The sequence below is a fragment of the Chrysoperla carnea genome, chromosome 3 (assembly GCF_905475395.1).
Source record: "Chrysoperla carnea chromosome 3, inChrCarn1.1, whole genome shotgun sequence".
NCBI classification, from domain to species: Eukaryota; Metazoa; Arthropoda; class Insecta; order Neuroptera; family Chrysopidae; genus Chrysoperla; species Chrysoperla carnea.
Genome location: NC_058339.1, coordinates 87,756,285 through 87,776,624, shown reverse-complemented (window position 1 = coordinate 87,776,624; position 20,340 = coordinate 87,756,285). Strand labels below are relative to the sequence as shown.

Here is a 20,340-nt window from a genome sequence, read left to right as displayed (position 1 = left end):
GTGGCTTAAGGATGTAGAATTCCGTTCTTTGTTTTAGGGTTCTTCTTCTTCTTCGAAGAAGAAGGCTAACCAGTTACGTTCGAATCAGTTATATTAAAGACGCCAAAAAAAATTCTGAATGTTAGCCAAACGTTTATTAGATCTATGATTGCCTATTTATATTTATTTATCATTGTCAAATAATCTGCAAAAATGACAATCAGAATGATCTTCTTTTACTTTAAGCGAATAAAATAGGCGCGATTAGACACTCTCTATGGTTTTCGGACACTAAAAAAAATTAATAATTCAGAAAATTATCAATATAATTTCATCTATACCTTCAAGAGCACCCTATACACAAATGTAATAGCACTTGCATAAGTGTAAGCACAAATATATTTTGTACTGGAAAGTGAAAAGTAAACTTTTTGATTTTTCTCTTAGATTTTAAAATAAATGTAAAAATCAAACGAATTCTATGTATTATATTAGTAAATAATCTTTAACCAATTTAATCTTAAGCTTAAAAAAACAACTCTTACTATTCTTTAATCTTTTAACTACCAATACCAACATTAGATAATAAAACAAAATTGTTATATTGTTATGAAATTAGTATTAAAACTTAATCAATTTTATGCATATCTTCAAATTTTTATTAAAAAAATTATTGATCATCTTGAGGCATAAATTAAGAAAACGAAAACCGTGAAACATACAATAGTTATATTTAAAGTTCACATACGTCGAATCTTTTTTTTTACCACATCGATTTTAACGCTAAGATGACAGCGCCACGAGTAAAAAAATATGTAAACCATACTTGCTACAGTTGATTTTTTTCATTGAATGAAAAGACAAAAAATACCTACTTCAGTATACATAATCTGGTGTTTTCTTCTTTAAAATGAACAGAACATACTTTAGTACACACACTTATCTACGAAATTTGTTTGTTCTATCCAAACTTGTCTTCTGTTAGCCATTTTATTTCCTCATTACAATTTGGAAACTTATCAAAACTTAACTCGCGATTTACTTTTAAACAATAGTTCACAAGATTGTAAACAAAAATTTCTGTTAAATATTGTGTATCTATGCGCTTTGACAACTATACGCTAGTAAAGTAGTAAGCCATCTCGTGTTTTATTTTGTGAAAAGTGATTAGCAGAAATGTCATTTTCATATGTTACAAGTAACATTATTTTATTTTGTAAACAGTGGAATATCTAGGTTAACGATAAAATTGCAATTCTGGATTATTACGGAGTGTGTTTTCACAATTAACAAAATAACACTTTCGATTTGATCGTTTTTTACTCATTTTATTAAATATTAAATCTTTATTCCACTTGTAACATATGACAATGACTTTTGTGCTAGCCACTTTTTACAAAATAAAACACGGTCACCTGTCAAAAATACTAGTGTATAGTTTTTTTTCTATCGTTAGATAATCTTTCTTAGTATTAAAATCGAATAAACGCAGACTATGAAGAATGTAAGAAGGAACAGTGACTGCTCAGCTCCGTGTTTTTTGAAGCCAAAGAACACGTTTACACGTCTCTGATTTCAGAACACTTATAGATTAATATGATACTACATAACTAGTTCCAATCATTATAAAATTGGCTTAAATATAACCCCAGACTAATTTATCAAATTATTGAGTGATGAATATTTTAAATAAAAGAACGACGTATGCGGACATTACTATATAGATGATTTTTAAGTAACTGTTCATAATATGAGAAAAAAAATCATATCAATTTTATTAGGGAAAAAGATCTAAGTAGCACAAAAAATTTATGTAGAACTGTTTTCTGTAGATCAAAAATTGTCTAAAAATATAAGAACTCTAGATCATGTTGTGTGAATTGCTAAAATGTGTAAAAGCAATGTTTTTTTAATATTAAAAATCATCTATAAAAACAATTAGGCTCTCTCCGCGACTGTGTAACTAGCAATGAAATATTGGAAAATTGATAATTTATGAACCAAATTCTTGCGTTATGTTAGAAATCCATTGTAGTTTTATCAAAACTTGACAATGTCTAAACGGTAAGGCTACATCCAACCTTGTGGCCATAAACCTTTCGGTATATTTTAGCTGTTTTATTGTAAATTTGGTTTGTAAATTATCAATTATTCCCATGTTTTTAGTAATAATTACGATCGTTCGCGGTGACTCGCATTAAAATGGTTGCGAAGCTACTGTATATATAAAGATATGCGGATTTAAGATCCTGCGAGAAAGTTTTTATTTGTAAAAAAATAATTACTTAACTGTAAAATGGCTGTGTTAAGTAATATGTATAAAAAAAATAAATTCCTATAAAAATAATAATTTTTGAGTTATTTAACCTTTACATTTAAGATGTAGCCTCATAATGACGATTGACGCCAACTTTGAGCGTCAAATTAGGGTTCCACCTAGCCAAAAAAAATAGAGTTACGATCAGCATCAAGTGTCACCGTTAAACCGTAAATATGAGCGACAAAAAAGTTTATTAATATTGAAAGTTAATATCTCGAGATATACACACTAAAAGTAATTCCTTAATCTCGTTCTATATCCATAATGGCTGCTGAATATGATTATCAATTGTAGATTTATCATTTATCTTCTATTCCATAGTTAAATATTTAAATTTTAGCGGAGAATAATGTGTGACGCTTCTAAGTTTTTTGTCCAGATGGTAGCATGAAACTGACTACACGTGACCTAATTTGACGTTCAAACTCAGCGTCAAGCGTCAGCGTGATAATACACCTTTAACATCTACATGCCCCTAAAGATAGGTACATACTAACAGAATAATTTTCTCAATCGAGATCCTAAATTCACCCTATGGAAATATTCCATCGATCAGCGTGAATAAATGAATGTTATTAATTTTTATATACGAGATGAACTTTTAAAATTTTTTTAAAAATAAGGTGAACTAATTTTTAGCTATAAATGTGTATCAAAAACTTATAAATAGAGAACTTACCTGTGGTTAACGAATTTTGGACGAGAAATGTTGATGAAAAAGAATTCCCCCCAGTGTGAATCCGTTTATGCTGAATGCATTTTTTTAAACATAAACGAATTCACACAGAAAAGAACACTCTTAAAACAATGGCCGCATTTCCTTGAAAGCTTCCTAATGAATTTTTCAAGCATTTTATTGCAATAAAATTATATCATTACTGTTCTGAAAGAATTTTTTCCTTCAGAATTGTTAATCTTGCTTTAAATTTGTGTAATGTTCCTCAGGTTAAATTCAGAAAGACAAAACGTAAAGCCCATCTTTTAAGAATTATAAATATGCCAGAAGAAAAGAAACTCGAAATCTAGGAGGCAAAATTCGACTTGAAGAATATGAAAGGAAAATCAAATCATTTAACTGATTTGGTAAAAAAAAACCTAATCAACTAAATTGAACAATTTTACTAGACTTAAACTCCTGAATGATATCCTAAGAAAGATCAATTTTAAGTGGGAAGATAAGCTTCTAGTATTGGGAACAGATAACGTCAAAGTATAATCGAGTGTTCTGAAGATATTTTATTTTATCCCTTCAAAGTTCCGCTGTAAGCAATACAGTAGTAATTATCCCAGGAAACCGCGATTGTTTGTAATGTCGACTGTTTGAAGTTGACTGAATGAAATCGCTTTAGATGTCTACACTCATGTACGACAAAGCGCATGCGATGAAAGGCAGCAACATTTACTTATGTGTAATAGCTGAGCTTGTAACTTGCTTTGACTAGTGTAAGTAAGTCCATCTCCTCGTGGCATGGACAGTGACAGAGAAGATGAGCGTCTTCTCCTCCTCCTCCCCACTGTGAGAGTTCCTGAAATAGTCATGATACACTGTCAGGCTCAGACTTTCAGCGTGCCTGCCGCCCAGCCAGTGTCCTGTAATAGAGGCCCTTAGAAACGATATAAGATCTTCGGAACGCTTACGATTGTCCTCAGACCATATCTGTCTTGTAGTATCACAAATACGTTCCTGTCTTCATCTAAAATTTTCCTTTTTTAAGATACCCTCTTTGAGGAGTAACTTGCAGTTCGCAAATGCAACTCCTGTATGTGTATTGATACTTCCGGTAGCATTGTACCATTTCTAACAATCTCGTCGACTCCACAATTTCCTGGAATGTTCTAAAGTATTGGAATGATTCGCCTCAATTTGTCTTATTTGGAAGGGCCACAATCAGGGCAAAAAACAAGACTTTGAATTATAAAGTACAGAGTATTTTTTTTTTTTATTTTGAATCAAAAAATAAATGTAATAATCCTATTTTACAATAATTATTTAAATCTTTTCTTTTTTTTAAATATATTAATAATATACTTTTGATTTTCTTTTATATAAAACCTTTTTTTAAAAGACCTACCACAAAAAGACCTCAGCACGAACACGAGCACGTTAGAAACGTGATCACTTTAAACTAGGATATCAAAAAATATTATCAAAAAAACCAACAATTCCCCTCTCATTACTTAGTAATAAGTTAAGTCAATACTACGATTGAATGCTACTTCAGAATCAGGATGGAATCGTATTGTTTCAGATTCAGATTCAACAACATTTTCTTGAATTGATTCTTGTTCATGAGTTGATCGTTCTTCGTCTAAATGATTTTCAGTCTCTTCGTGATTATCTTTATGTGATGGTCTAGATGTACCATTTGTAAACTCTTCAGGTACTAATTCAACGCCTAAGATACTTCTTACAGCATTTGTTAAATGTGATGCTGTTATTATTTGCTGATAAATACCTTCAGCTTTTGCGATCATCCATTGTAATTCAATGTGTTGAGATAAATCGTTTATATGCTAGAAATTTTTAGAAAAAAATATATCAATCAGTTGAGTTTATCTTCCAGTTGGAAGGACGCATTTGTTCTTATTTTCGTGACCTTATATCGTCTCCTGCACTATTATTTATTGATAAAATTTTAATTTTATTACATGAAATTGTTTTATAGATTTGTTTAAAATGTTTTCACACTTGGATTTGAAAATGATATTTACAAGGGAACAAAGCATTTTTATGTTACCTTCAAATTTCCACAAAAATGAGGAAAATAAATGGGAGTATTCAATAACAGTAGCAATGAAAATGAAGACAATCCACTGATTAAAAAGAAGAAATAAGAAATCCATTATTTCACAACAGATTTTTCGACCGATATTTCGCATATTACCGATTAATTAATGAAGGGCCCCATTTTCAGCACATATTACTGCAAAATTTACAATATTTTTCAGAATTGTAAAAACGCTCTTCTTTGGCTTATCAATTATTACTTTATTAAGACAAAAATTTTTTGTCCATTTTTTATTTCAAGAACTTTATTTATTTATTTAGCGATCGATAGAATTATCTGTTATTTCCAGATTTTCTGTGAATCAACACCAATTACACTTAATTTTTTTCTAAATTCACTTAAGAAACCCACAAGAGAAGGATAAAATTCGTAAAAATAAGTTTGTAAATCTCTAAAAGAGTTACTTATTCAAAACGCTTAGAGAATCAATTTTACAGGAAACTTTCAAAATAAAATAAAATGTACTTAGTAAAACGAATACCAATTCAACAGTCTAACAGTCTACGCTATATTTTTGCACTTTCTTTTCTTAAAATTCTTTTCGTTTTTTTTTTCCTTTTTAAATTATAAAATATTCCGAATACAGATCTTAAAAAGACGTATACAAGGTGTCCTTTTTTAATTTGGAATATGCTTGAATCTCGAAAAATAAGTTTTATCAATAAAAATTCTTCAAGAGAAAAATGTTGGGTGTGTAGGTGCACATCTTATGCAGACATTAAACGTGGCCTAGGTTTTTAAGCTTAATGGAAAGCTTCTCTACTCCATAACTGGTAATCGATAGATGAACACTAGATAAAAACAGACTGAAAAGTTTTACGCAAAAAAAGAGCAAATTAAAGCATTCACCTAATGTTTGTCTGTTATGAAGCAGAATGAGGTTTTAATTGAACTTGAAAACTTAAATAGAATTTGATACCGGTATAAGATGTTTGCCTTTGAAACTAACATTTTTCGTTTGATGCATTTTCCTCAATTAAATTTATTTATTAAGTTTCAAGGTTATGTCAACTTAAAAAAGACACCCTATATATGAATTTTTAGATTGGGAACCTTTAGTTTCAAAACAAAGATAAAAAATATAAATGGTACAAAAGAAGTACAAACTAAAAATGGTTTAGGGCAGGCATGGGCTAATGGGACTTGTTATAACAAAGGTGACTTCGATTGAAGATAACTCGCCCATGCTTGGTTTAGGGTCTTATATGTATTTCTTAAAAAATTATTTTGATCACCTTCCAAAAGTTAAGTACAGAGGCTCCTCTATTATAATTATTTTATTTTATGACCGGATTTAAAAATTAAAATACGTTAAAGCTATTTAAAAGTTAATAATAGCCTTCTTGAATTTGTCAGGTAAAATTTTATGGCCTTTATAGTTTATATTATACAATAAAAACTATATGCAAATACATTTTTGAAAATTCTAACTGTTCAAATCAACCCAGGTAGGACTTATTTCACAATAGACAGGTGTTTTTAGACCGCCCTTCATTTGGCCTTTGTGTTTTAGAGGATACAATAGCACAAAACAATAGCAATTTTCTACAACTTTGTTTATTACAATAATTTCAATATTAATGGTTCGGAAAATGTATGCTCTAAGCCAAAATAAACGCAAATCTTAAAGTATTTCCGGCATGAAACAATTATCTGGTTTCTCTTCTGAGCGAATAAATAAGTCAGAAAAACTCTATATTCCTTTCGTGAAGTATTCAAAATCGATAAAACCTACAAAAATTAATTTTACAAAAATCTGAGATCTTTTAAATTTTACTGATTAATTCTGAAAGATGACTCTCTTATTTTACTTTAATTCTGAAAAAGTCTTCTAAGAGAGTTTAAAAACTTCAGCCTTCAAACTGCTTAATAAGTTTTACATAGATCTTTTCATACTTTTTCAGAATTTTTTAGAACTTACTCATTCTTCTATAATTGTTCTTCAGAACACAGCAAGACTATTTCCACAAGGGAAGCCATCTAACACGTTCTTTTCCCATAGGTACAATATTCGGATCACAATAGAATATATAGTATTTTCAGGCGATCATTAACGAATTATTTTACTTAGTTTAAGTTTAATACTCTAAATCACTTCCGAAAGCGTTTATTAAGGAACACTCTCTAAACTTAATTAAAAATCAAATCTGATATTATTTTGGTATAAAATATTTTTAATTACCCAAGGACATTTTTTTTTAACTAAAATTTATTTCACGGCAATTTTCCTCCAACAATTAATAATTGTTAAACACATTTTGAAAAAACTTCTATTTAACGTCCATTATCTTCTAAAAATAAATTGTATATGGTTTCGTAGGGAAATTTTTTAAATCCGCACCGAAAAATTTTAAAGGAATATAATTCTAATTTAAACTAATATAATTCAAATTTTAGTTAAATCACCCATTTTATATATAAAGAGCTTTAAAAATTCATAAGAATTAGAATTTACTACTTTGTTACCCAGATACAGGGGTTTAGCAAGAAATAAATAATTTTTCACAGATAGTATGAATATTTTATCATATTTTAGAATGCTATCGAACCTAAAAAGCTAAAATGTGGCTTTACCAATCCACACGCGTTCAGGTCAAAAACCTGGATTTAGATTCATGGCGGATACCTAATACATTTTTTGTATGGTTCCACAAATTTACTGCTCAATTCTACTTTTTACATGTGATATTTTTGTATCAAATTATGTAAAAAAAACTATAATTTAAACACATTATATAACCTAATTTTTACATGTTTCTCTAATTAACTAAATATAATTAAAGATTAATTACTTACATGGAAATGAATACATAAATGTATTCAAAAGAATACTTTTTTCGTTCACTAAAATTAGTAATATTTTTACTATTTATTCACTAATAATGTAATACTTTTGAAAAAACTATTAAAATATGCCTGGCTGAAATACTCTATACAGCGTGTAAAATTACAACATAGCTATATATAGCTTGTACCAAAGATGCTTGTAATTTACTAGTGACGTGGTTACGGACGTGTCGTTCGTATATAACTTCATACTCTGGAGAATTAGGATGCGTTCATAGAGTACACTCTTCAAGCTATGGTTGCGTTCCTATACTACGTGCTTTTTGAGGAGATGCTTATAAAAAGTAATACTTTACAAAACGTTAGTTACCTATCACAATTTGTCTCCTTGTTGAAATTCCCATATAATACATACTATACAATTTACGCCTAATTTGCGCAATCACGGGTAAACAGTGATGTTTACGAAAAAATGCTTCAAGCAAAAGTTGTTTATTTTTTGATAAGGAGCATTTTGTTCTATCTCTAACAGTTTACAAGATGGATCCTACGGACCCAATTGACCTATGTTGCTCATTTACGAACTCGACCTCACTTTTTACGTCCTGAGTACGCTGTAAAAATTTCAGCTTGATATTTTTTTCGTTTTTGATTTATCGTGTCCACAGACGGACAACCAAAAATGGACTAAATAGATGATTTTTTGAACACCTATACCAAAATTTTGTGCGTAGCATCAAATTTTTTAAGCGTTACAAACTTGGGACTAACCTCCGTATACCTTGCATATTATTTATATGCATGTTATAAAAATCCCGAAAGCTGTATCTGATTTATAGATAATTTTACTTAGAAAATCACTTCTCAGACAATTGCTTTAAACAAAAATGGCTACTGTCAACCTTTTATATAAAAATGGCAACTGATATTACGAAAAAAAAAGACTAAAAAATATATTTTCGAAAATAAGAACAAATCTGTCCTCCACTTTTCCAAAATGATAATTTCTTAAATTATTAATTTTATGCAACAACAGATCAATGAATTGAATTTAACAGATTCCGAACCATTTGTTAAAGTAAGATAAAAATGATGGCAAATTTTTATTCTTAGCTATTCATTTTCTTTCAAAATTCACGAAAATCAACTATCATGTGATATCTTAATGACTAAACCGAATAGCCGCTATCTACCGTGAAGATGTCAGAAACAAATTATTATAATTGAATTTCGTTTGTCCCCTGACAACCAATTCTATAATCATTATTTTACGCGTCGCCGTACTGTAACAAATGGTTCGAAAGTTTCGTGTCGCGTGTCTCCCAATCTAATAGAAAAAACTTGAATATATAGAAAATTGATGAAAGCAAACTGGTTTCATTTATTTCTCTGAAACAACTGAAAATTTTTGTTTTGTTGCTTACCTTTAAAATTTCAGTAAAACCAAAATTTCGTCCAATTAATTTCTCTTTTTCCGTATCTAATATTGCAATTGATATTAATAAATGAAAATTTTTACATGGTAAATCTGTCCATAGTACTTCCCACAATCGCATTATGTCATGTTGTGAAAATTCACGTTTAAATAACACTAAAATCCATCGAAAACAGAAAAACATATTACCAGAATCATGTTCGTCCAAGTAACGTGTTAACTCTGGATCAACAAACGCTAATAATGTATGTAATTGCATTAATTGTTCTTTCATTCCTGCTTGATCTAAATCAAAATTATGTCCCTGCAAAAACAAAAGAAATTTAGTGTTATGGACATTTTATAGCTTTATCGAAATCGACGAAAGTTTCCTATTTTTCTAATAAACTAGATTGAAATGATTGTAATAATAATAGGCCAATAGAATAATGGAAAAAGATATGATTTACGTGTTGTTGTCGGTCACAAGTTAGAAGTGATGTTAATCTATGGAAGGGAGTACTCACATAATGGACCTGCCGAGTTCGCTCGCCCGGAACCCGGGGGCTGGAGTTATAAAGCAAATTCGACAAAAAAAATTTTTTGCTTTCTTGTAAGCGATGTAACTCGTAAATGGTGCACTTTAGGATATTGGTGCTATGGAACTTTTTGTTCCTGAGATACTTTTCTAGAACTTCGAATGAATAAAAAAAACCAAAAAATAATTTTTTGTAGCAAATTATATTTATATATATATATATTTTCGAAGCAAATTTTAAAACCGCATCTCGTTAAGTTGAAAATTAATTTTGCAACTAAGAAATTGTATTGTAGAGATTAAAAAGATTCGTAAATACTTACAACTTTCTCCATAAAACCAGTAAAACACCAAAATGCTTCAACCTCGTTAGCCATTAAACATAAAATCGGTGACAATAAATCACTCATACCTTGCACATAACCTAAATCAAAATTATACATAACATATGTCATTAAAATATCCGATAACAATTGTAAATGTGGATTATTATTGCCAGCAAAGAATTCAACAGTACGATCTGTACGATTTACATCTTTCTCAATTAACGATTTACGATCACGATAATCAGAGAAATTATTCTCTTGTGTTGTAGTCATACTACGCCATTGTAATTTCATTGTAAAATATTCTTCAACTTTCGTACGATGTAATTGTTCTTTTTCCGTATGTGTTGCATCCCATGGATAAAAATTTAATAAATATTTCCAAACTTCGTATCGAATTGCATGTGTTATACCCTATAATAAAAACATCAAATAAATTTAATATATAAAACGGAATAATCAGAAATTTAACAGACACAGAATGGCCATACAAATATAAACTTTCGAAATTTCATAATAGAGAACTTGCATTAATTTTTTTTCCACAAATTCATATATAAATGAAAAAATAATTCATCTAAAGTAATGAATCTTATATTATTCTCGATGTTCTAGAAACCTTTTTTGTTTTTTAAAATTTTACTAATATTACACTCCGGTTTTTGTGATTTCACACAAAATTTGCATGCATGTAACTTTAGTTTTTTTTATTCCTTTAAGGTAGAAATTATTTGTACCTTATTTTCAACTTTGATGATGAATTTTGTTATAACTTGAATGTAGACGAAAAATTAGAATACAATTTTTCGATATCTGCCTCGCTTTTCGAAATATCAAAAGCTACATAACTAAATTTTCATTCGATAATTTGAAAATTACTCCGCATTTCGAAAAATTTTATTCTTTCTTTCCGTCTTAATATTGTCAAGTTATAACATAATTCACAATCAATCAATGTTAAATATGTCTACTTTTGAAAAAAAATCAAGCTTTTTATTTAAAATTGCCTTGGTGCTCGTACATCTTTAAATTTATTTAATTTTCATAATAATTCCCGATCAAAATCCATAAAAATTTCTGTTTTCCCCGTTTGCGGCCACTTTGCTTTAAGTCAAATTTTGAATAATCATTAATTTTGTTTGTAATTTAATCTTACCCCTCTAAAAATAATCTCTTTCAATCGTTCCACATCATGTATTCGCCCTTCATCATCTTGAAATGATCGCCATTGTTCCAAGGTCAATGGACATCCACGAGGTAGGACAGGTCTAGGTGGTAATGGTGGCGGTTTAGGTACATGAGCAACAACTTCAAATTCACCTTGTGTTTGTGTACTCGTTGTTTCGTCAATATTTGTTAAACTACGATTTAACAAGTCGACAACTTCTTCATCCATATATCGTTGATCTGGACCACGGTATACTTAACAAAAAAAAAACAAAACAAATGAATTTCAAATGATCTAAATAAAATTTGACATTTGATTTTAAAAGATTTTATTTTTTAAATGTTGCAACTGTTGCAACTAAAAACATATTTTTGTTTTTTTGTGTTACTGAGCAATAACAATATATACAGGGTGTCCTTTTTAAGCTGATATATGCTTGAAACTCCATAAATAAATCGATTAATCGAGGAAATATATTTTAATTTTTAATTATAGAAAACATGATATAGAAAACAATAAAAATATCGTTCAGTATTATAATTCGATGGTATAATTAGATTAACCACCCGACTTCCCGAAACTTTGAAGCGGCTACACTATTTTTGTACCACCTTCTATTATTAAATTATTTCGATTTCGATCAATAAATAAGAAATATTAATAATTGCATACCAATATCAGTCAATTTCGAGAAAGCCTCCATTGTAGTTTCGTATGGACGGTTAGGGAAATTTTTCACAAACTTCCAAACAAAATCTGATGTATTCCCAGGGAATAGATCCAATTCAGCAAATGAACGTCCCAATACTTGTGTATCCGGATGATCGACAATCAAATACAGGTTACGATCTTTTCTGGAAGGGATAGTGGGCAATAACTCTTTTAAGGCTGATATAAATCGATCTCCGTTACCATGTTGAAAGAAAAATGAACTATGCGGAGAGCCATCTTTATTTGTAAATGATATTAAATGACTGTTACGTGCTAGCCGAAAACTTTTCATTTCACGTGTATTTAAACGTATAACACGTTTGGTGGTTTGTTCGGCGGATGGTTGTGAACTGCCACTTAACGTTCGAGCACGTTGTCCAATTGTGTTTACCACAGCCCATTCTTGATCTTGAATTTCGGAGTCGACAGTTATATCGGTTCGTTTCCATTCGATAAATCTAAAATTAAAATGAGAGAATATATTGTTTAACTTACAGAAAATAACATTTTTGTTTCAAGACAAGAGTCCACTCACATCATTATCAATAAAAATGTATGATGTGGGTGGAGTCTGTTACTTCGTTCTAATACAAGTGACAAAAGTGTGATCAATTTTACCGCGCCATTAATTATAATTTTTCACACTGCTGTTGTCTAGATTCGAACCCACAACCTAAGTGTAAGTAGACAAACGGCTATAGTAGATTGTACTTTAACACCTTCAGCTACTTAGTCTCCAAATTGGTTATATATAGAAATTCTGGTTGTAAAAATACGTATGATAGCTCGTTGGATTCGAAATGATGTCTAGAAAAATATGCTGGAAGCGTTTTTCAGCATATAAAAATTGCAAAAGTTATAAACAATTAAAGATGAAAAAAAGATATATAGTTTTTCGCAAATATTTCATAAAAAAAAGATTCTATAAGGATTATATTTTTAATTTAACGCTAATTTTTAAGGTATTATTATTTTAAGAATAAGTCTTAAAACTTATAGAAAATTTGAAAAAGTCTTAGGAACTCTGAATTTCTAAACGTTTTTGAACTGTCTAATTCAGACTGAATAAGTCTGGATAACTCTGAATTAGACGGTCCAAAAAAAATGAGAAATTCAGGGTTATTCAGAGTTCCTAAGACTTTTTCAGGATTTTTACTACTTAATAAGCCTTATTCTTTCTTCAAATATTTTTTCCACCAGTGCGCAATTAAAAATATCCAGCCCCCCCCTCAAATAAAAGTTCCCTCTTAAGAAAATTATCATAGAGGAAAATGTTGTTAGGCGCGACCTTGACAATACTCTCTCAAATTCTACCCCGGGCCCCAGACTTATGAGATGCTTGTGGTATTCGGGAGGACAAATTTTATAATTGATTTTTAATTGATTTTTTTTTTAACACAGGGTATTAAAACCATATGGTTTCAAGATATCCTTGAAACTTCCTGTACCTTTCGTCCCCAAATAAGTAATAAAATAAATACAAAAGCTAATTAAGAGATAATTAATTGAGTCCGAAGATCAAAAATGACAAAAACAAAGTTTGTGGAGGATGATTCATATTTCATATTCATACCTAGTTCCATTTGTATTCAAATATTCAACAATCCCTAAGGTGCCCGTTGTGTTCACATCACTCAAATGACTTGCTGATGCCGATTTCAGCAAGACACCATCCTGAACATATAATTCCATTCCATGTTCAAGTGGTAATTCAGTCATTTTTTTCCACACGGAATTCAGACCACGTCAGTGATCAACTAAATTAATTAATTCAGAAAAAAATTTATCACAATTTTCGTTTTAAACACAACATAATTTTATAAGATTGGAAAAAAAAATTACAGCTAAATTGTCACTGTTTCCACATAATTTGACAGATAGAAAACTCAAAAAACGTCAAAATTTCGTTAAAAAAAATTATCATGACATTACACCGTGATCATGACATATTTACTATTTATTAACCGATAGAGTAGAAAACTGTAATTAGTTTGGTTCGTCTGGGGGAATTCCCATGCTGATAATGTAAATAGTTTAAACTTTTATTAGTTTAAAATGAGAAAAATATATATACATGGTCGTTAGATAAGAAGAGACGAATAATTACATTGTTATTACGAGTTTTTTACGCAATGACTTTAAATACGTTGCAATGACGTTGTAGTATATTTCTAAATACGTAGTTATGTTTAGATCGTTTACTTATATTAAAAAATCTGGGTAAGATGAGGGGGCAATTTAAAAAGAAAACAAACTTACCATGAAAAGACCATCCCATCTGGTTAGAGAAACGACCATCTGATATGGCCGTAAGTAAAGTAAACCAAACACTCAGAGGCGGATTAAGAAATTTTGCTCCCGTAAGAAGATTTAAAAATTAGCGCCCTCTGTAGTAACAGTCTATAAATAAAGTTAAATTTCAATAGAGCTTTTCATTTTAAAAAGTGACTGCCTTTTCTTTAGGACAGTGTAAAAAAGTTTTCACTTTCGTCGACAGTCCCCATGACTGTATATCTTCTTTTTTTTTATTTGAAAGGTAATTTAACGGAGATTGTTTGTAACTATGTTTCAATTGCGAGTTTACGTTCCGTACCCGAAACAACTAAAAAGGAGGCGATGATATTCAAAATCGGTTGAGTTTGAAGAGAGCTGGAAGAAATTTAACGAAGGCTGTTCTTAAATATGTTTCAAGTGCAAGATTAGGGTTCCATATCCGAGACATTTATCGGGGGTTTTTAAATTTTTGGAAATTCCACTCTTCTCAGGAAATTTTTTTTTTTGAGATATGTGTTCATTAAATAAAAATCGTTAAATTATTATTATTTTTTATTAAAAAGAATATATTTTGTCAACTTTAAAAAATTAATTCAAACAAATTTTTTAGTTACCTTTCTTAATATTTAATTTACCAAAAGGTTTTTCAGAAAATCCTTCATTTTTATCGTACACTTTCAGACCTCGAACAAATGTTTGATAAACTTTTCCATAAAATTTCATATTTAAATATGGCGTTACCTAGAATACAATGACCACGTGTTATCTTGCAAATAAGTGTGACGTAATTAAAGAAAATTTTTAGTATAATCTCAAGCGCAGAATTAGAAAATTTTTTTTGTCTCTGTCAGCGCTTGCATTTAAGGAAGTATATGTTTTTTTTAGAAACAAACTAAAAAATTGACAAAATTTACCTTATTTTTATGCTCAACATCAGATTTCTTGACAATAAATGTTTCATTTGGATTCCATACCACAAAATCTGCATCTAAACCTTCCTTTAATTGACCTTTTTTACTTTCTAAACCAACTATCTTCGCTGGGCCTTTACATAAGAAATGTGAAACATCTAACAAACTAAAACCACGCTTACGTGCCTCAGTCCAAAATAATGATAATCCAAATTGTACCGATGCAATTCCACCCCAAGCTTTCAAAAAATCTGATGGCTCATTATTTCCGTTAGTAAATATTAAATCTTCGGTACATGGGGAGTGGTCAGATACAACTGAATCGATAACGTGGTTTTGTAAAGCTGCCCACAAAAGATCCTTAAAAATTCCTTAAATTTAGAAAGTATTCTAAGATTTTGATTTTTGATAATAATTTTACCCGATTTTCATGATCCCTAATCGGAGGACAGCACTTATATTGCGTTTTACCCTGTGGAATTTTTTCGGAACTAAATGTTAAATAATGGTGACATGTTTCGACAGTAAGATTCTTATTTTTTGCCTTAAAATCACGTATAATAGGCAATGCTTCAGCTGTTGATAAATGTACAATATGACAACGAACTCTGTAACATTAGTAATTGTCTAAAATTAAAATTTTGTATAAATTAGCAATAATTTTTCTACGAACTTGTATTTTCCACATAATTCGGTGATCATTTTAATAGCTTCAAGTTCCATTTCAGGTGGACGAGTTTTTAAAAATGTTTCATAATTTGTAGGATCACCTGAAATTACATTTATACAGTTAAGTAATAATTTTTGGATAGATTTTTTTAGAGAGCACTTACCATCAATGGGTGTAGAATTTTTTAGATTTAACTCTGCATGGAACTAAAATGAATGCGACAATGTGAGTTTTAATTATAAATTTTTTCGCACATTAAAATGTATCATTTTATCCAATTTTGATAAACCAAGTATGTAATCCTACTAAATTTGGGCCATATTTTTCAAATTTATGATCAAAATTAACCTAGCTCTATTAGATTTCAAGAATGTGGAGGCCTGGTCCCGGAATTAAGCACATAAGTGATAACTAGCGAAAAACTGACATCACAGCTGAAAAGAATGACCCAAAATTAGTGGGTTCCAAAAAAAATTCCAATAAGATCGGATTAAAATTGCCTGCGTTATTAAAAAAATCGAATTTTTGAACTTGATGACGTCATCAAAATTCAAAATATTTAATTTTGCTCTATTACATCGAAATTTTATCCAATTTTGATAAACAAAGTATGTAATCCTACTAAATTTGGGCCATATTTTTCAAATTTATGATCAAAATTAACCTAGCTCTATTAGATTTCAAGAGTGTGGAGGCCTGGTCCCGGAATTAAGCACATAAGTGATAACTAGCGAAAAACTGACATCACAGCTGAAAAGAATGACCCAAAATTAGTGGGTTACAAAAAAAATTCCAATAAGATCGGATCAAAATTGCCTGCGTTATTAAAAAAATCGAATTTTTGAACTTGATGACGTCATCAAAATTCAAAATATTTAATTTTGCTCTATTACATCGAAATTTTATCCAATTTTGATAAACAAAGTATGTAATCCTACTAAATTTGGGCCATATTTTTCAAATTTATGATCAAAATTAACCTAGCTCTATTAGATTTCAAGAATGTGGAGGCCTGGTCCCGGAATTAAGCACATAAGTGATAACTAGCTAAAAACTGACATCACAGCTGAAAAGAATGACCCAAAATTAGTGGGTTTCAAAAAAAATTCCAATAAGATCGGATTAAAATTGCCTGCGTTATTAAAAAAATCGAATTTTTGAACTTGATGACGTCATCAAAATTCAAAATATTTAATTTTGCTCTATTACATCGAAATTTTATCCAATTTTGATAAACAAAGTATGTAATCCTACTAAATTTGGGCCATATTTTTCAAATTTATGATCAAAATTAACCTAGCTCTATTAGATTTCAAGAATGTGGAGGCCTGGTCCCGGAATTAAGCACATAAGTGATAACTAGCGAAAAACTGACATCACAGCTGAAAAGAATGACCCAAAATTAGCGGGTTTCAAAAAAAATTCCAATAAGATCGGATAAAATTTGCCTGAGTTATCAAAATTATACAAAAATTCTATTTTTCAACTTTATGACGTCATTAGAATCCAAAATATTTAATTTTGCTCTATTACATCGAAATTTTATCCAATTTTGATAAACAAAGTATGTAATCCTACTAAATTTGGGCCATATTTTTCAAATTTATGATCAAAATTAACCTAGCTCTATTAGATTTCAAGAATGTGGAGGCCTGGTCCCGGAATTAAGCACATAAGTGATAACTAGCGAAAAACTGACATCACAGCTGAAAAGAATGACCCAAAATTAGCGGGTTTCAAAAAAAATTCCAATAAGATCGGATAAAATTTGCCTGAGTTATCAAAATTATCCAAAAATTCTATTTTTCAACTTTATGACGTCATTAGAATCCAAAAAATTTAATTTTTCTCTATCACATCCAAATTTTATTCAATTTTGATAAACCAAGTATGTAATCCTACTAAATTTGAGTCATATTTTTTAAATTTGTGATCAAAATTAACCTAGCTCTCTAATAGGTTTCAAGAATGTGGATTCCCGGTCAGTGGATTCCCGGTTTTGGAATTAAGCACATAAGTGATAGCTTTCGAAAAACTGACATCGCACTTATACAAATAATTAAACAAAATTTAAAGAAGGTATGTATCTACATGCTTACAGCTAACAAGGAATTTTTCCCTTCTAAAGCTTGTAATGCTAATTCAACATCCGGTTTCTTCACATATTGAAAATCATCTTGACTTGGAATTAAAAAACATTTAAAACCAACAACACCAGCTTCCACTAATTTGGCTAGCTCATTTTGATTTCCTGGCACAACACCACCCCAGAATCCAACATCAACGTAATTTTTACCCTCAGCAGCCTTTAATTTAATATTTAAATTTTCTACTGATGTAGTGTATGGAATTGAATTCCTAGAAAAAAAATTGAAGTAAAAAAGACTGTAAATTGGCGTGGTTATTCTTTTTAAGATAAATAGCCCATATGATTCTATATAAAAGTTGGCCGAACGAAAAATAATGACACGTTTTCGAGATTTTCACAGTTTCACTTTCAATATTTCACAGTACCAAAGCAATTTTCTATACGTACGTGTAATGTGTATTGCCTAAATCAATTTTTTATTTTAAAAACTTAATTATATTGAAACTTCAACAATAAAAGATGTGATTACATAACAATGGATAAATTTAAAAAAATATATAAATTGAAATATTGTGTATCTTATAAAATAAAATAAAATCGAATGCCTGTTCTTAATTTTCGCTAGACAATTGGTCTAAATTTTTATTCAGAAACACATAGACTATCTTAGTTTGATGTAGGGTCATTTTTTACATGTTGATCTTACAATGGCATATCAATGATTGTTGTAACACCTCCTTTTGCTGCAGCTCGTGTTGCTGTAGTAAATCCTTCCCATTCGGTTTTCCCCGGTTCATTTACATGGACATGTGTGTCCACAACTCCTGGCATTAATACCAGATCTCCAAAATCGATTATCTGGAGAAAACAATTTTTTAACTTAAATTAAAACAAGTGAAAACAAATAATTAAAAGCCTTAATTGTTGAAAAATCCAACTTTACTGAAGCTTAATATGCTTCAATTTACCCAATGCATGTAGAAAATTAATTTACCTCAAATGAATTCAGATCCATTGTATCTAAATCTGTTTTTGTGAATATTTTAGAAATTTTGCCATCCTGATCAACGACAATTCCAGCTTCCTGAACACTATCAGGTAACACAATATTTTTACTTCGATATAATTTTAAAGTTGCCATATTTATTCTAAAAATCATTAAAAACAAGTGAAAATAAACAATTGACTGAGTTAATTTGCGCCCTACGCAAACGGGAAAACTATGATATGTTTATATGGATAAATTTCTTTAACAAAAGTTTTCATAAGGAACATTTTTTTGTATTTAAGCTTTTCTTCTAGCTCTTGCGGTTTAAAAGGGAGTTTAATGGACCCATGGTCCAATTTTGACGTATGTTGCTGATTTACAAATTCAAAAATATATTTTACGTCCAAAGCTCAGCTTGATATATCTTTTCGTTTTTAATTGATTGTGCTCAAGCCCGTCAAATAATGTAACGCGCGTTAATATCCCCAGACAAAACATCCCCGGGATAAAATATATTCTCAACAAAATAATCCCAAAATTATCTTCAAACTTAATGTTCATGCCTTTAAAGGGATCGGGCTTTTTTTGCGTTTTAGTTATCCCTGTGAATACGTGCTTTCACTGACGCACGAGTTGGCCATGCCTTTAATGGGGTCGAGTTAGCATGGATCTACTGTAGTTTTTTTTCTTTTTGGGTTAACTCTACGATTGCGTTTATTCACTGATCCACAAATTCGCCATGCTTTTAATAGGATCCCTTTAGCACGAGTCTGCTGGTTTTTTGGCTAATCTTGTGATTGCGTTCTTTCACTGATTCACGGGTTGGCTATGTCTTTAATAGGATCGAGTTAAAGATTTTATGCTAATATTTGTGTATATCTTGCGTTGGAAATATTTTGTCAAGGAGATAATTTATCGGGCGGAGTATTATCGTCGGGATATTGTGTCGGAGGATATTTTGTCCGAAAATATTAACGCAAGCGACCTTAAATATAACCTCTTTTTATCATTTTACAAATAAAGTTTAATAAAATATTCACCTTTACCTTTGATGGAATCTTTGAAGCAAAATGATACCTATTTCTCAATTATTTATACACCTTCTTAATAAAAATATACTAACAATTTTAAATAAAACTCAAATCACTTTTGCAGTCTAGATAAAATATAAGCAATTTCTGTTGATTAAGTTTAATTATGCAGAGATAATTTATTTATTATTATATAATCTTACTTTATCTCCAAACCATGGACATAGAAATATTACAGGGGACGGAGTATAAAGTTAGACTTTAGACGAGGGGGGTTTCCAACTCAGTGGGGAACCAATGTGCATACTTTTGATTGGCTGCGGCTGTGTGTACTCGTTTTTGCGG

At 30.0% G+C, this 20,340-nt stretch overlaps 2 protein-coding genes across 2 annotated transcripts; both read right to left on the bottom strand.

Moving 5' to 3' along the window:
• Positions 1-4,326: 4,326 nt before the first annotated feature.
• On the bottom strand, positions 4,327-13,972 carry LOC123295673 (TBC1 domain family member 15). The gene is made up of 6 exons (XM_044877094.1): positions 13,606-13,972; positions 11,994-12,490; positions 11,310-11,575; positions 10,151-10,567; positions 9,300-9,614; positions 4,327-4,813 (listed from the first exon to the last, which is right to left on the bottom strand). Exons 1-6 carry the CDS (start codon positions 13,749-13,751, stop codon positions 4,478-4,480), a joined length of 1,977 nt encoding a protein of 658 aa, XP_044733029.1. The 5' UTR covers positions 13,752-13,972; the 3' UTR covers positions 4,327-4,477.
• On the bottom strand, positions 13,779-20,136 carry LOC123296319 (allantoinase, mitochondrial-like). Its single transcript, XM_044877780.1, has 10 exons — positions 20,011-20,136; positions 18,971-19,124; positions 18,683-18,834; positions 17,987-18,245; positions 16,051-16,093; positions 15,891-15,987; positions 15,639-15,825; positions 15,221-15,577; positions 14,921-15,047; positions 13,779-13,789 (listed from the first exon to the last, which is right to left on the bottom strand). Exons 2-10 carry the CDS (start codon positions 19,115-19,117, stop codon positions 13,779-13,781), a joined length of 1,380 nt encoding a protein of 459 aa, XP_044733715.1. The 5' UTR covers positions 19,118-19,124; positions 20,011-20,136.
• Between the last annotated feature and the right edge of the window lie 204 nt (positions 20,137-20,340).

Bases quoted from the DNA above. Each gene is read 5' to 3' on its own strand.
- LOC123295673 (XM_044877094.1), bottom strand. From the start codon at position 13,751: ATGACTGAATTACCACTTGAACATGGAATGGAATTATATGTTCAGGAT. The intron at 12,491-13,605 runs GTATGAATATGA...TTTTAATTTTAG, and splicing joins TTGAATACAAATGGAACTAG to ATTTATCGAATGGAAACGAA. The intron at 11,576-11,993 runs GTATGCAATTAT...TTTTTTGTTAAG, and splicing joins CTCGAAATTGACTGATATTG to TATACCGTGGTCCAGATCAA.
- LOC123296319 (XM_044877780.1), bottom strand. From the start codon at position 19,117: ATGGCAACTTTAAAATTATATCGAAGTAAAAATATTGTGTTACCTGAT. The intron at 18,835-18,970 runs GTAAATTAATTT...TGTTTTCTCCAG, and splicing joins TGGATCTGAATTCATTTGAG to ATAATCGATTTTGGAGATCT. The intron at 18,246-18,682 runs GTAAGATCAACA...TTTTTTTTCTAG, and splicing joins ACAATCATTGATATGCCATT to GAATTCAATTCCATACACTA.